Below are 13703 nucleotides of genomic sequence, written 5' to 3'. Positions count from 1 at the left end.
TGGTTCGTCTCGTGGTATAACATTGTCGTTGTTGTTGTTGTTGTAGCCTGGGGCACGTGTGGCTCCTACCCACGATGGGGGATTGGCCAAGAAATGGATGGATTATTCCAAAATAATTTATAGCATAAATTTCCTATTATCTATGGGAATAGCATTGAATAGGGTTGAATAACCGGCTAAAATAAAATCAGGAAGGTGCTGTTGAATGAGAAATAATTAATTTAAAAGTAATAATAAAAATAGAATTTAGCAGGCCATTCGTTTAGATTCTGTAAGGAATGTTTGGACAGCGAAGCATGCATCCCTGTGGCTGAAACCCAAAGTGGACGCCCCGAACGAAAGAATTGCAGGTTCTGTCAAGTCCAGGCCAATTCTTCTAAATGGCATCTCCAACCACCTTTTTCTTAACGCAGCAAAGCGGCGACAAGATAGAAGATAGTGCTGTATCGTCTCCTCCTCCTCACAAAAAGAACAAAGGGGAGAGGGAACCAAACCCGACCTGTGTAAATAGAAATTTAGGGAGGGAATGCGGCAGCGTAATTTGGTGAGGCAGACTTCAAGCATCTTTGTATAACAAGAATCGCTATGCCAGGGAAATGCCAGGTGTTTATACTCTGGAGAAGCTGTCAAATGTGAGTTTGATAAGGCTGATCTCATTGATCTCATCCGAAATCTTGCCGCCGTGATCTGTGCTGTCACTGGTAGAATAGGAAGAATAGGGCCGGCTAGTGATGCATGTGCCAGTGAATCGGCAGTTTAATTAAAAAACAAACCTTTATGACCAGGCACCCAAATCAAATGAATACATAGCACATGGGCAGGAACTAGTAAGTGGAAGAGTTTTAACATGGGTGACTCCTTAGTAGCGGTAAGGCAAGAGCAAACAGAAAGGGAGTCAGTAAGAATAGCAGCCGTTGTAATCATTGGGTCTAATTTACGTAAAGCTAGGATTACTGCTAACAACTCGGCCAGAAAAATAGGCACAAAATCAGGCAATCTTAAAGAAAAAGACCAGTCGAGCGCAGGACAAAATATTCCAATGCCAGCTTTTTCCTCGCACTGTGAGGCATCTGTTGCAATGATGATGTTTGTTTCTAGGGTGCTTAGGTGGTCTTGCAACATGGCGTTTAAGATGCCGTAAGGGCATCTGTCTTGCTCTGGACTCAGAGAAGGATTGACTATGATGATGATGATTATTATTTGTATACTGGCATAAACCCGCGGGATAGCCCATGAACTGGGTGGTAATAATGATGATGATGAAGCTTTGATTAAGGGCACAAACCCACCATGGGGGATAGGCCACGAATCGAGTGGTAATATGATTGAAAAGTAAAATGTCGATCGGGTGGTAAAACAACGAACAATGCACTTGATTTTCGTTTCTCTTCAGCCCCATATCATATGAGCCTTCGACTGACTAAAAAACAAGCTTCTTGCAATCCTTTGATGAAATTATACAAGCACTTTTAATCCCAGCTCTTTCTTATCCCTCTGCTGTTTGTTTCTTTGGGTGCAACAAAGTTCTGGCAGGACCCAGCTCGCGATAAATGTCAACTTTAATGCGGTTAGTATCGAAGAAACGTAGCGACACACCGTATTGGGGCCAACGCCATAACTTCTATGCAGTCGGGCTCCTTTCTCGCACTGCCCACTGTACGCGCTGCCTCATCTAGCGGCGCATGCAGCCGTAACGGCCGCGCGTGGGAGGGTTCAGTCCCGCTGAGAATCGTAGAAATATAAAAGATAATTATTTATTTTTCTTTTTTTGATTGAAGAGCGGAACATAGCTAGTGCCACATTTCTAGTGCCGCATCCTCAGTGATCCATGTCGGTGTCAATTAGGTTCGTTGAAGAGCGACACACTGGCACTCATTGCCACAAGCTCAGTGATCCAAGTTGGTCCGACGGTCGGTTTCGAAACCTGTTCCCTTAGGGCAGCAGCCCGACGCGCTACCCATTTGACCATGGACTGTAGCCGTGAACCTTTGAATGTTAATCGCATTAAAGAAAACTGAATTCTTCGACAGCTGAACACGAAAGTGTGCAGTACCCATCTCTAAGACGATCTATTGTGGCGTGCCCAGCAGTAAGCCGTGCTCACGCCACACGATTTCATTCTGCGTACGCTCTGCGCGTCGAAATGCGCCGCAAGTTCGACGGGCCACTGCGGTGGTTGAGACGGCTATGACGTTGCGCTGCTGAGCACGAGGTCTGCGGGTTCGAGTGTCGGCTGCGGCAGCCGCATTTCGGTGGGAGCGGAATGCGAAAAAAAAAAGGGTCGTGCACGATGCAATGGGAGCATTATAAACAGACCCTATGTGGTGAGAATCAATCCAGAGTCCTGCACTACGTCGTCCTTCATAATCAGGGGCAGAATTCCCAAAGCTTTTCGTTCGTAACTGCTATTTCTCATTGGCTGATCGCCTTCGCTAATAATATTTCTTGCATCACCATTGGCTGGCAAGAACACTTCTAACGCAAGAACGTTTTATGAGTACGGGCCCTGATTCTTAATTTTGGCACGTAAAAGCACAGGCTTAAATTTGTTTTGGTACCACAAGTTTTCATAGATGTAGTAGTTATAGGCAGTCTTATAAACAAACTGCAGTCCACCTTTCGCAACTTCTCACGGGACTCTAATATATTTCGCCTACTTGCAATGGCTGCGGATGCTCATAGTATCTAGTTTAACAACGCCCGGTCACCGGTCAAGTGGGCAGAATTCTCCACTACAGTGGTCCACTCGGAATGCAGAGCTGAAGCTCAGCTGGCCATGGGGTAATAAACCAAACTGCACTGCATAATAGGTCGAGCTGGGTGCCGTTGTTCGACTGACAACCAGCTGAGCGGCCCTAGCATCCTCTCGAAAGAGCTACGGTTGCTTATAAAGCGCGCAGCGCATGTAATAGTAGCACGATTATGTTAACTAGAGGAGGGTTAAGTTGATCCGCTTCATGCAGGCAAGGTGAAAACAGCGGTTTTCCATGCAGTATGCGAAGTAGAATCTCATTCTGTGCTCCAGCTCCAGTTTTTTGGCCTCTTTTCACTGCTTCTTGAACTAGAGGAGAAAACCTTTCGACAGTCATTATCTGTCTTCGAATATTTTATAAGTACTGAAATTCTAATATATTCTTTCCAGGTTCATGGACGACGTATCACGCGGAAGGAAGTTTTACGGCAGAAGTAATGCTGCCCGTAGTCGGGGCGGATTAGTGAAGTATTGATGCACATTAGTCATAAAGGCTGATGGAACCGCGTCGTTATAGTCGCCATCTTGACGGCCTAATTTATTTGCAAGGAGCGTTCGAGAGCGGAGTTGTGTAAGTCCGTCGTCCAGGGGCTGCGAGTTGCATCACTTCCCGTTCTTCAGATTTGCTGTGGAACTCCGTTGACGGTACGGCTCACAAGCCGGTCGTTCTGGTACTCCTCGATGGTCTCAACGCCGTTCTCGATGATCACTCGCTTCTCGTACTTGCCTTGAAAGCCTGACGGTGGGCGTGAATTCGGCACATTGATGTTCCTTACCTGGAGAAGAAAAACCATTGTGAATCGACAGTAGACGCAGATGAGTGCTTTGAGAGCCATGTTTATGAAAACACGCCTGACGAGCATTTTCAGAAAAAACAAGTCAACTTAAGTATGTGCCAGTAGTGATGACTAGAGAAGTTGGCGGAAGGCGCTACCATATCGCAAACAGCATGACCTGTCACTTTCATTCTTTACCCGTCCGTTGCAGCCCTTACTCTTCAGCTACTATTCATGCCCGACCGACAGTCATCAGGAGGTGGTCGTATACGTCGCGTTTACATGAACATTAGCATCTGGCTGCGTTTACTTGTTGGACCAGAATCCGGTCTTCACGACATCGCAGAAACAACGCTGGCATCTCGCTAAATTTCAAGTAGGAAAAAAAAGTAAGATCCACGCCCACAAGGTGGGCATTGGTCGTCCTCTTCTACCGCGCGCTTTTTTTTTTTTTTTTGCTGGCTTTGATAGTATACGCCTCCGTGTGTACCGTGTGAGCGACTGATCCGATACCGCCGGTTTCGAACCAAAGCGACCCTTCACGACCGTTGTTTTTTGACAGTGTGGGTGCGCGACTAGCCGGTAGAATGCTTGTTAATCCGGCGCAAGTTATCTCGACGCCTGTTGGCCGACATGAGTACTACGAAGATTAGCCACTCGTGTGAAGACATGGTGATAAAGAACTGGAGCCGAACTGACAAATCTATTCGATCGTAAGTGATCTTTCCCATTGGTCGGCCAACTTCCCTAATAATATGTCCCGAATCCCGATTGGTTGATCCTTCCTCTTATCAGTTTCAGCGCAAGCGTTTGTTTGCGAATACGGGCCCTTGCCTACATCCACCGACACGCACCTGGCCAGCCTGGTCCGCGATCTGGTAGTTCGTGCCTTCTGACGAGATGGTGGTCCGGATGTTGCATGGGGCTCCACCGTAGATGGTCAGGTTTCCGCCCTGCTCGTCCTCGTTCACTTGCACCGAGCTCACTTCTATGCGCGAGTTCGAGCTGCCGGATCCCGTCACGCTTACTTGGGATGGGTGGCGGGAGAGGCTAGTGTTCGACATTGCTTCTGTCCGTATGTGCGGCCGCTCTCTGTTAAGAAAATATCATGTTAAGAAAAACTTCATAAATGTATATATGAAAGGTCCAGAAAGAAGCGAACTGAAAGTCTTATGTGTCTAAGTTAAAGGGCTGCTATCTTGCACACACACGCGCGCACACACACACACACACACACACACACACACACACACACACACACACACACACACACACACACACACACACACACACACACACACACACACACACACACACACACACGCACGCACGCACACGCGCACGCGCACACACACACACACACACACACACACGCGCGCGCACGCGCACGCACACACACACCCACACACACACACGCACGCGCACACACACACACACACACACACACACACACACACACACACACACACACACACACACACACACACACACACACACACACACACACACACACTATACAGGGTGTTCAAAATTAAGCTTTATGGCTTCCTTAAAGTTAGGCACTGGGAGGCGCGCGAAGACCGTGCACCTCTGCAAATAAGTTTTGTGGCCAGGGCGAAACAAAGTTAGATGATAATTATCGCTGTCAGCAGCCCAGTTAAATAAAATTGAATAATAAACTCTTGTTGACTGCGGTAAGTGGATATCTTTGTATTGAAAAGTTAGAGGCAGTCGTGTTTCTACACAGTATCAGTTGGAATAATTCTTCTAGCGTGTATGTGCTACCAGACTCCAAATTTTAATTGTCGTTCGCATCATTACGCAGGCAAGAGAGTGAGAACCGGCGCAAAGCTCCTCCCTGATGTGACGCGGCTATTGCGTGTGGTGTTTAGACTGACAACGGGGTGGAGGCATTGGCAAATATGATTATATACACGCCGAATACTTTCCGTGGAAATTTAATTTAATATGTAGCGCCGTGATTGATTCCGTTTGAAAATGTTGCTGCATTCATTTCCTGGGAAGACGCTGCAAAACTACGCGACACTTACTTCAGCCTGGAGTATGATGCTTGCACCTATAGTTTGGAAATAGACACGACTTTTTTTTATGTCCCGCCGCGTATACCGACGTCGGCTTCTAGAAATTTATACAAGCGCTGATCGCCAAAAATGAGCAGAACGTGCTCTCCATGGTCGCGCATTCTACTGTCGAATAAGACTTGTCATAATGTACGTACAAGACGTTGCACTCATTTGAAAGGGGCGGACCTTGCGATGCCAGAGGGCAAGAATCTGCGTTACCTGATGCGTGGCAGCCTTTGGCTGCCTAGATGCCGCGGGATAACATAGGTTTACTGTGTGTATGCTACTAGGCTGCTCCTAAGTTCGCTTGCTATGATGCCTGTGGTTGAAAGAATGTTCCCCATTTGTCGTCATAGCGACGAGTTGCCCTGGATAACACTCTCGGGGTATATCGTATCTAGTTATATACACATTACTATGTAGTTGCACACACATAGACGAATACACGTGAAAATAGGCACCGCCGTGGTATGTCTCGTGGTAGAGCATCGCACGCACGGCTGCCATCTGCGGCCAGCTGTCCTTTCACCCGCTTTCTTTTTCCTCATTATTTCTGCATTTGAATGAAAGAGAACATTTAACTACCCTGACGCTTTCTTTGGCTTGATTCTCTTTTGGCCTGATGTGGTTATAAAGAACAAAAAAATTTCGCCCCCTGGTTCCCATTATTCTTCCCGCACTTGATGGTATTAGGAACTTTCCAAGAAAGAGTGGTCACGGGTCAACCAAGACAGCATTAATTAGAAAATGCGGCGACAAGACTTCTCTAAACATCAACTTCAACATCAAGCGTTAAATAAGAAAGGCGTATACTAGAAAAATGCCTTTGTACTATACCGCTCTGTCGAAATGCCGGGCCCTGAATGCTTTACCACTGTCACCGTTTCACCCTGTTACAGAATTTACGCTGCAGAAGTATGGGTGTACTAGAAGGGACCCTAAAGGAATAGCAGATATTGACGCTTACAGTGCAACTCCGGTGATGTTTTGAACATATAAAGGTAATCGAGGTTCCCGAGACGCCCTTGTCCCGCGTCTGATAGTATAATTGCTACGCAAATTCGAAAATATATTTTAAACAAGCAAAAAACCGCAAAAACGAAATCGAAACCTGACCAAGCGGCCGAGCGAACTTGTTCGTGTGACGCCACGAGTGTCCCCACAGGGGAAGGCGCGCAAGGCATGCCGGTCTCGCCCGCTGGCAGCGAAGAGCCAGCGGGCGAGACCTGCTCGGCTGCCGCGACACGGCTGTCGTGACCGCGCCGGATCATCGCGTGACAATCTCAGCTGCACCAGCTATTCGGATCTGGCAAATATTGACACACATCATTCTGACGAATTCGATAGCCATGAATCGCCGTTCGCACTCGACCCGCCACCACGAGAGCCAGCGCCCATGCGCTACATATCGTGCTGCAACATGAAGACCAAGGGCACCCATAACCACTGATTTTATACGTACTGTTTGCTATTTTAGGTGTTTTACCCCTACTCAGGGAAGCGCTTCGCATGCTCACTGTAAGATGTGGAGCACGACTTTCCGCCTCTGTATCCTGCAAGAACGCCGCTGGCAGTCCAAAGCACCGAACAGTGCATTTGTTTACATCGGCAGGTACAGCGACCATTACTCGTTCGCTTGAGATATAACGCTATAGCCGCTCATCGGTGACATCAATTAATGTCAGAGCATATCAAAACCGGCAGATTTTGTGCATGTAAGCACCGTTCCATCACTCTGAATCGCGCTGATATGAGCGACTGCGCACCTTCGAAAACAGCGAGCGGGAGACGGGAGTAGTACGGGGTGGTTATGCTGCCTACTTATCATTCTTCGTGTTCTCTTCATGCGCGCAATATGTTCCGTAAAATGGACATAGATGAGGACTTTGCGCGTGTGATCGTTCATTTAGAGAACGCGTAGTTTTCTCGCGGAAACGCCGATGCCAGTATAGACACCGTTGGCAGCTGGACGAGGCGGTTGTTAACGCTGCTGTATCGAGGGGCCTACGCTTGCTGCTAATTTGAGATACGAGGCAAGCAGTGCCCCTCGGAAGCTTAATAATGAGTTTGCAGGACTATACGTAAAAGTATACCTATGTTCGTCCTCGCATTTAATTTAGGGAACTGCCGGTTAGTGAGGCGGGCAGCTTGCCGTCGAAAACTGCCACGTACCGATGTCGATACTGCTGCGTGTTGTCGCTTCTCGCTTTTTGTATGTGCACTGTACGAAATGAGGAATGGTTTAATTCAAATCCGCATGGTTAAAACTGAACTTCATAAGGAGTTTTCTTCATCCTGGTGGCTTAATTGGCTTCAGGTCCGTCGCCCAGGTCCGCCAGCAGCATATGCATGAACTACACGATTGTGACATATAGGCTTAACCTCCGCTGAACGCGATCGGCATCGGCTCAAACTGTGTGTGTGGATAGCGAGGGCTGAAATTCCTACAGCCAACGCAACACCACTTGCCTCCCATCCCTTGCACGTCTACAGGGAACGCAACTTCTCACGAAAGCAACATCTCACGCCATGCATGCGCCAACCAGCTCACGATCGTCGACTCCTCGACGCTCTCGTCGCTGTCGTTGGCATGATCCCGGCATGCACTGCATGGAACACTCCTGACGTCATACACAATGTGGCCTGTAACTGATGAGGAGGCAAGGTAGGGTGTTCGAGGCAATTCAATTCATTCGTAAATATCTGTGCAACTCCCAAACCTGCTTTTGTGGAGGACATGACGGAAGTGTTCAGAGGAACGTACCCAGCGAACTTCATTGACATCTGTTGACATCGAAAAATCGTCGCAGTTGCCCTTTAATGGTTTATCCCTGTGCACAGATAACAAAGCTTGAGTGGTATGGGTGTCTTTTGACTTTATATCATATAGAATTTTTAGAAATAGCTTGTGGCAGATAGCATAATTCTAGTCATAGAGCTGTATTACTCAAAGAGACGAACATTACTTAACGAGAAATCAAAATCCATTATCGATAATAATTTAAAATTTACTACTACTTCGTTATTATTTACTTTACTGCGCATATTGCAATTTACGAATTGTAGCCGGTGAGTTTTCAAGACGTATCCACTTGAAATGAATCTCCAGGATGACACCAGTTTCCCAAAGTGTGGTGCGAAATACATGAGCGTTCCATTACTTTTGTGCTTCAGTGCATAAAACGGCAGTTTGTTAAAGTAGTAAGTGGAACAACAGTGCATTTTGACCGCAAGTTTCACGGCAAATATCTTGCAACCTCACCTGCTACATTTCGTAAATTCCAATATGTGTAGCAAATTAATTAATAAACATGTTATTTAACGAGTTTTTGTTCATTATTCGAGTATGCAATTTCAGTTTCTCGTATGAGGAATGTTCGCCGCTTTGAGTAATCCAAACCAAGGACTACAATTTCTCTATCTCAAACAAGTATTTTTTAAAATAAAAAGTCAGTGATCTAAAGAAAGAAATATACACCTGGTATAATTACGTTTGCGGCGCAACGCATGGTACATATAGACACTGCACTACCAACTCCGGTCATATTCGCGCCAGCACGTTATGTTATCATGGCTGCGATCCAAACAATTTATTGGGCCTCGAACGAAGCTGCAAGCTTGAAGCGCTGCTGCTCTTAACCTGGCGTTCACGTGCGCTTCACTGAGCGCTTTCATCGGACCTATACTTGGCTGAGGGGCAAATCGAAATGCGCGTAGGCCCGCGGTTGGCACTGGACGATATATCGCGCCATGAATGCAGCACCCGACACAGAGCATGGAAAAGCAGAGGCTCCCTGGTCACCCAGTAGTCTTAAACGACAGTTTGCACCACCAGAGGAGTACATGACTATTTCGGCGAACACTTGCAGCCGTTTGACCAGTTAGAAGGCTGCTAATATTGGAAAAGCGAACGGTGTTACAATTGAATGTGAACTGGTCCGCTCACACCGGTCAAGTGGAGTTTAGGAACTCAAGAAGTTCCTAAAATGTATATTTGTAATTTTTCTTGCATGCCTTAAGCCAGCGGGATGCGGGCGGGACATTAGATTCGTAACTAATGGAAATAAAAGCATAAAAAACAGCGATAAGACTCCCACGCCTAGATGAGCGACAGTGTGAACTAGCACACACGATAAACACGCTAAAGAAATAGCGCGGTAAAATTATTAGACTGAATGCCATTCGACACGCGACCTACTTGCTCGTTAAGTTCTCGAGATCTGCTGAGCAACGCCCCTTGCGCTGGAAGGCGCAGGCTGAGCCGTATTGGCATGAGAAGTGTTCGGCAGCTTACCTCGAAGATTTTTAGCCGCAGGCGCAAGCCGCGTGCAGGAGGCCGCTACGCCCCGTTGGACGACGCACTCGGCCTTCTTCACGGAGGCTACGCCAGCAGCTGGTCGAGGTACTCGCAGCCCCGTCGATGAAGGCTCTGGCACGGGCCACGGGCGCAGCTCGGTCCGTGCTCGAAGGCACGAGCGCACGCCCGCGATGACCATGGTGAATGCATTGCTAAAATTGCAACCGCGAGCCTTCGGCCTTAGCCGTCATTTTACTCTCTAATGAACGGTATACGACGTTGTGAATGTGTCGGCCCACCTGTCAAGACCGCGTGCCGGCGTTCAGTAACATCCTGCACTAATGCATGTGGTTATAGTAACGATAATAAAAATTTAATATAGTCCTCTAAGAAGTCTACTACTGCGCAAGAAAATAAAGCGACGCGAGAGTGGAAATTCTATGAAAGAATGAGTCTGGTGAGAGAAAGCGTAATGTATACTTTGCACCTCATCATTTCTGTTGCAAATACATCTCCCTCAATCTGTCTTTCAGACGAAGGAGCTGCCGGGAGTTGTTCGCTCTGTCCGCTTGTATTGATGTGGACCTGCTTCTATGTGGTAGACCCTTCTGTAGAAAACGAAAAGAATTGTTGTCTTTTGTTTTGTGCTATTCTTAAATAACATGATACATATTTACTACCGATAAGGCGTTGGCGGGCGGGAGGCAGCATAGTAACGTCAACCTGGGGCAGAATAATTGTAATTTTTATTAATGGTGTTCTCAGCAAATTTACGTGTGGTTGTTTATGAATGTTGTAAACGATGGCGCTTTATGGTGTCGAACAGGGGAACTGAGTAATTTTCTCGGTGTGCGATACAACACTGGCTGGTGAGATTCCTCGCGACAGAACTTTACAGGCAGTTCTGTTTGCTCTTTTTCGGCCACTGCAAAGCGGCTGCTCTGAGAAGCCCCTGGAACATTGACGACGGCCTGAATTCGTTTCCACGGCATTCCACTACGTGCTATCCTACATTAGCACGCGCAACTGAAACATCGTCTCAAATATGCTTTCTGCGTTTTTTTTTCTTTATTCAATCGCAGCAGAACCTTGTTATAGTGAAGTCGTCGGGACAGGAAAAAATACAATAAGATTTTCCTAATAGCGGTCGGTTGATTCTCCTTCAAAAGAGCGGAAAGTTTATCTTTATTGAAACATAAACTTGAAAAATTGAAACGCTATCATTACACATATGGATGTCACCACTGATGAGAAAGCATGGTGATCATCCTGATAAGACTTCAAGGCAGCCTCTGCACGGATGAATTGTCGCAGTTGCTGAAACGGTCTGCTGAAACCATGGTGAGTGCGATCAATCTTTACAACGTCATAGTCTGAAAGTCATAATTGTTCGTTCGTTTTTTTATTACTTTCGTTTTATTTTGATGGCACAGCTATTCACGTTGTCCCGGTTATAGCAGAAGGCAAGTTTCTTCTTAATGCGGGGTCTTCAATGTTAGTTGTTGCGTAGTGGTGTTGGGCTGCTAAGCACGAGGTCGCGGGATCAAGTCCCGGCCACGGCGGCCGCAGTTCAATGGGGGCGAAATGCGAAAACACACATGTGCTTAGATTTAGTTGCACGTCAGAAAACCCCAGGTGGCCCGAATTATTCCGGAGTCCCTTACTACGGCATGTTCATATTCAGATTATGGTTTTGGAACGTAAAATCCCGTACTATAATTTAAAGTTAATTTTTCAGCAGTAATTTTTAATAAAACGAACGAAAACAAGCAAAGACTGGCTTTCTTTCTTTCCCTATAACGTTGAGTTTACCTCACGGCTTGACGGTGCAAAATTACGTGACTGAGTGTCCACTTTGATGCTGAATGTCACGGAACAGAGGCACTCCAGTAGAATCAAAGTGAAGTGGTCTTCAAATATGATTTTCTTGAAGTTTCAAATATAAACACTTACCATAATCGGGATAACAACAAAGTTAATTAAGGAGTTCTTGTCATTTATGCTTTTGTCGAAGTGTTCACGACAATTGTGTCCTGTGGTAGCAGATTTTGCGTACCCAGCAACGCGTTTTGTTTTTATTGAAATTATTCTTGTCTTAACTTTAAAGACTCTGCATATCCATCTCTTCACTATTGCCGTCTTGATTATATAGGTAAAATATAAAAATACACGGAACCCTATGGGAGTGTAATATGGACTGGCCTTTCGGCTCACTACAGCGGTTGGTTCACTGCATGTCAGTTCACTATAAGGAGGTTCCACTGTATTAGCTTTATTTAACCGTAACCAATATGTGATCTCTTTATATTGTGATCGCATTTTTGTCCTAATCCTCCATGGCGGGAAGCCCGACAACTATTTTTTGTTCCACTTCATCACTCAAATGTTCAATAAACTTGTCCTAGTTATATTATCCCTCTATATCTAGACTGAATTCTTCCTATCAAAGTTTTATCAAATTTCGTTTTTTTTTTCCTGCTTTTACCTAACTTCAAGAGACAAATCCCGCACGGTGCAGAGCTCACATCTTCAGCTTTCGTTAAACCTTTCCTCTGGCTTTCGCTTGCGTATAAGTAAAACGCCTCTCATATATTCTATACTGACAGGCCTTCAAGGTACGCGTAATACGTTTAATGTCCCCCGGATGCAACGTAACGTTCGCGCAGTAAGTTTTTCAGCTGCAAAGCTCTGTACTAAGTTGGTTTTGACGAGGCGCAATTGGCTAGAGCGTCAATTTCCGAGGACTAAACTCACATGTTCGATATCAGTTAAGGTGCCTTCTCTCCGTCTTCCTTTTAAAGGACATTTAACGGTGTCATGTCAACTTAACGGCGCCATGAGAAGATGTGGCGATCCTTTCTCGTTCCCGACCAGGCACGGCAGAAACCAGCTTTGGTGCGGAGGCAGACTTTTAATAACTTTTCCCAAATGCGCTTCTTCATCCTCGTCATGACGACACGATGGCGACCATTCCTTGTTGCGGTTATCTTGTTGTGGACGCGACAGAAAGAGAAATATTTTGCTGAGAGCTGGAGAACTTTGGCTAACGAAGTGCCTTATACCGTTCTATCCCACACGAACAGGGTAAAGATGAAATGAAGGAAAAAAAAATAGAAAAAAAGAAAGATATGCATAAATATGAAAACCTGTAAACATAGAAGGCTCACTCATAAAACAAAGATGCAAGAAAGTTGAAAATAAAACACACCAAGTAACCCGGTTACATCAACGGAGTAAATTCTGCACGGCTTGGTTAAGACCTTTGTCTTGTTAACGACACATTACGTAAAAAAAAGCCTTTATCGTCGGTCAAGGAGAAGCGTTACGATAAAGTCCAAGATAACATTGCAGTTCATCGCGTGCGCTTTGAGTGAGTGTTAACCCGCTTTTTAAGTAATCTTTTTGTAGGGGGTGTGATTTGTCTATGCAGCTTTGGTGTGGATCGAGGCATTAACAGCTGTTAAAAAACGGAAAGAACATTAAAAAAGGTTGGCGACAATTACCGAATTACCGATAAAATATTCTTGGTGCGGCCTTCTTTTTCTCACGTATTTCGAACAACAAATGAACAACCAACGTTCACTTCCCCTTTTATCTTTGCTTGAACCAGTATTTGAACCATAGATTTTTTCTCTCAGTATATTTCCCATTTTCTGTCTACTTCATCTTGCAACAACTGCTCTTTTTTTTCTGCCTGTGCTCTCAGGATGCTTTCTGTCGTTCGGCAATCGCTCCTCATATCTTCTTGTTGCACCAGCTTTTCGGTTTCTTTTTTTCCTTTCCAACGAGCATGT

The 13703-nt window shown here is 45.8% G+C and overlaps 1 protein-coding gene across 1 annotated transcript; it reads right to left on the bottom strand.

Annotated features, from left to right (window-relative positions):
* Positions 1–3252: 3252 nt before the first annotated feature.
* LOC135909430 (uncharacterized) lies at positions 3253–10085 on the bottom strand. Its single transcript, XM_065441386.2, has 3 exons — positions 9907–10085; positions 4383–4620; positions 3253–3528 (listed from the first exon to the last, which is right to left on the bottom strand). Exons 2-3 carry the CDS (start codon positions 4590–4592, stop codon positions 3370–3372), a joined length of 369 nt encoding a protein of 122 aa, XP_065297458.1. The 5' UTR covers positions 4593–4620; positions 9907–10085; the 3' UTR covers positions 3253–3369.
* Between the last annotated feature and the right edge of the window lie 3618 nt (positions 10086–13703).

Source organism: Dermacentor albipictus, chromosome 1, assembly GCF_038994185.2.
Source record: "Dermacentor albipictus isolate Rhodes 1998 colony chromosome 1, USDA_Dalb.pri_finalv2, whole genome shotgun sequence".
Taxonomy (NCBI): Eukaryota; Metazoa; Arthropoda; class Arachnida; order Ixodida; family Ixodidae; genus Dermacentor; species Dermacentor albipictus.
Note: the sequence above shows the minus strand (reverse complement) of the source record. Positions and strands in the feature narration are given on the sequence as shown.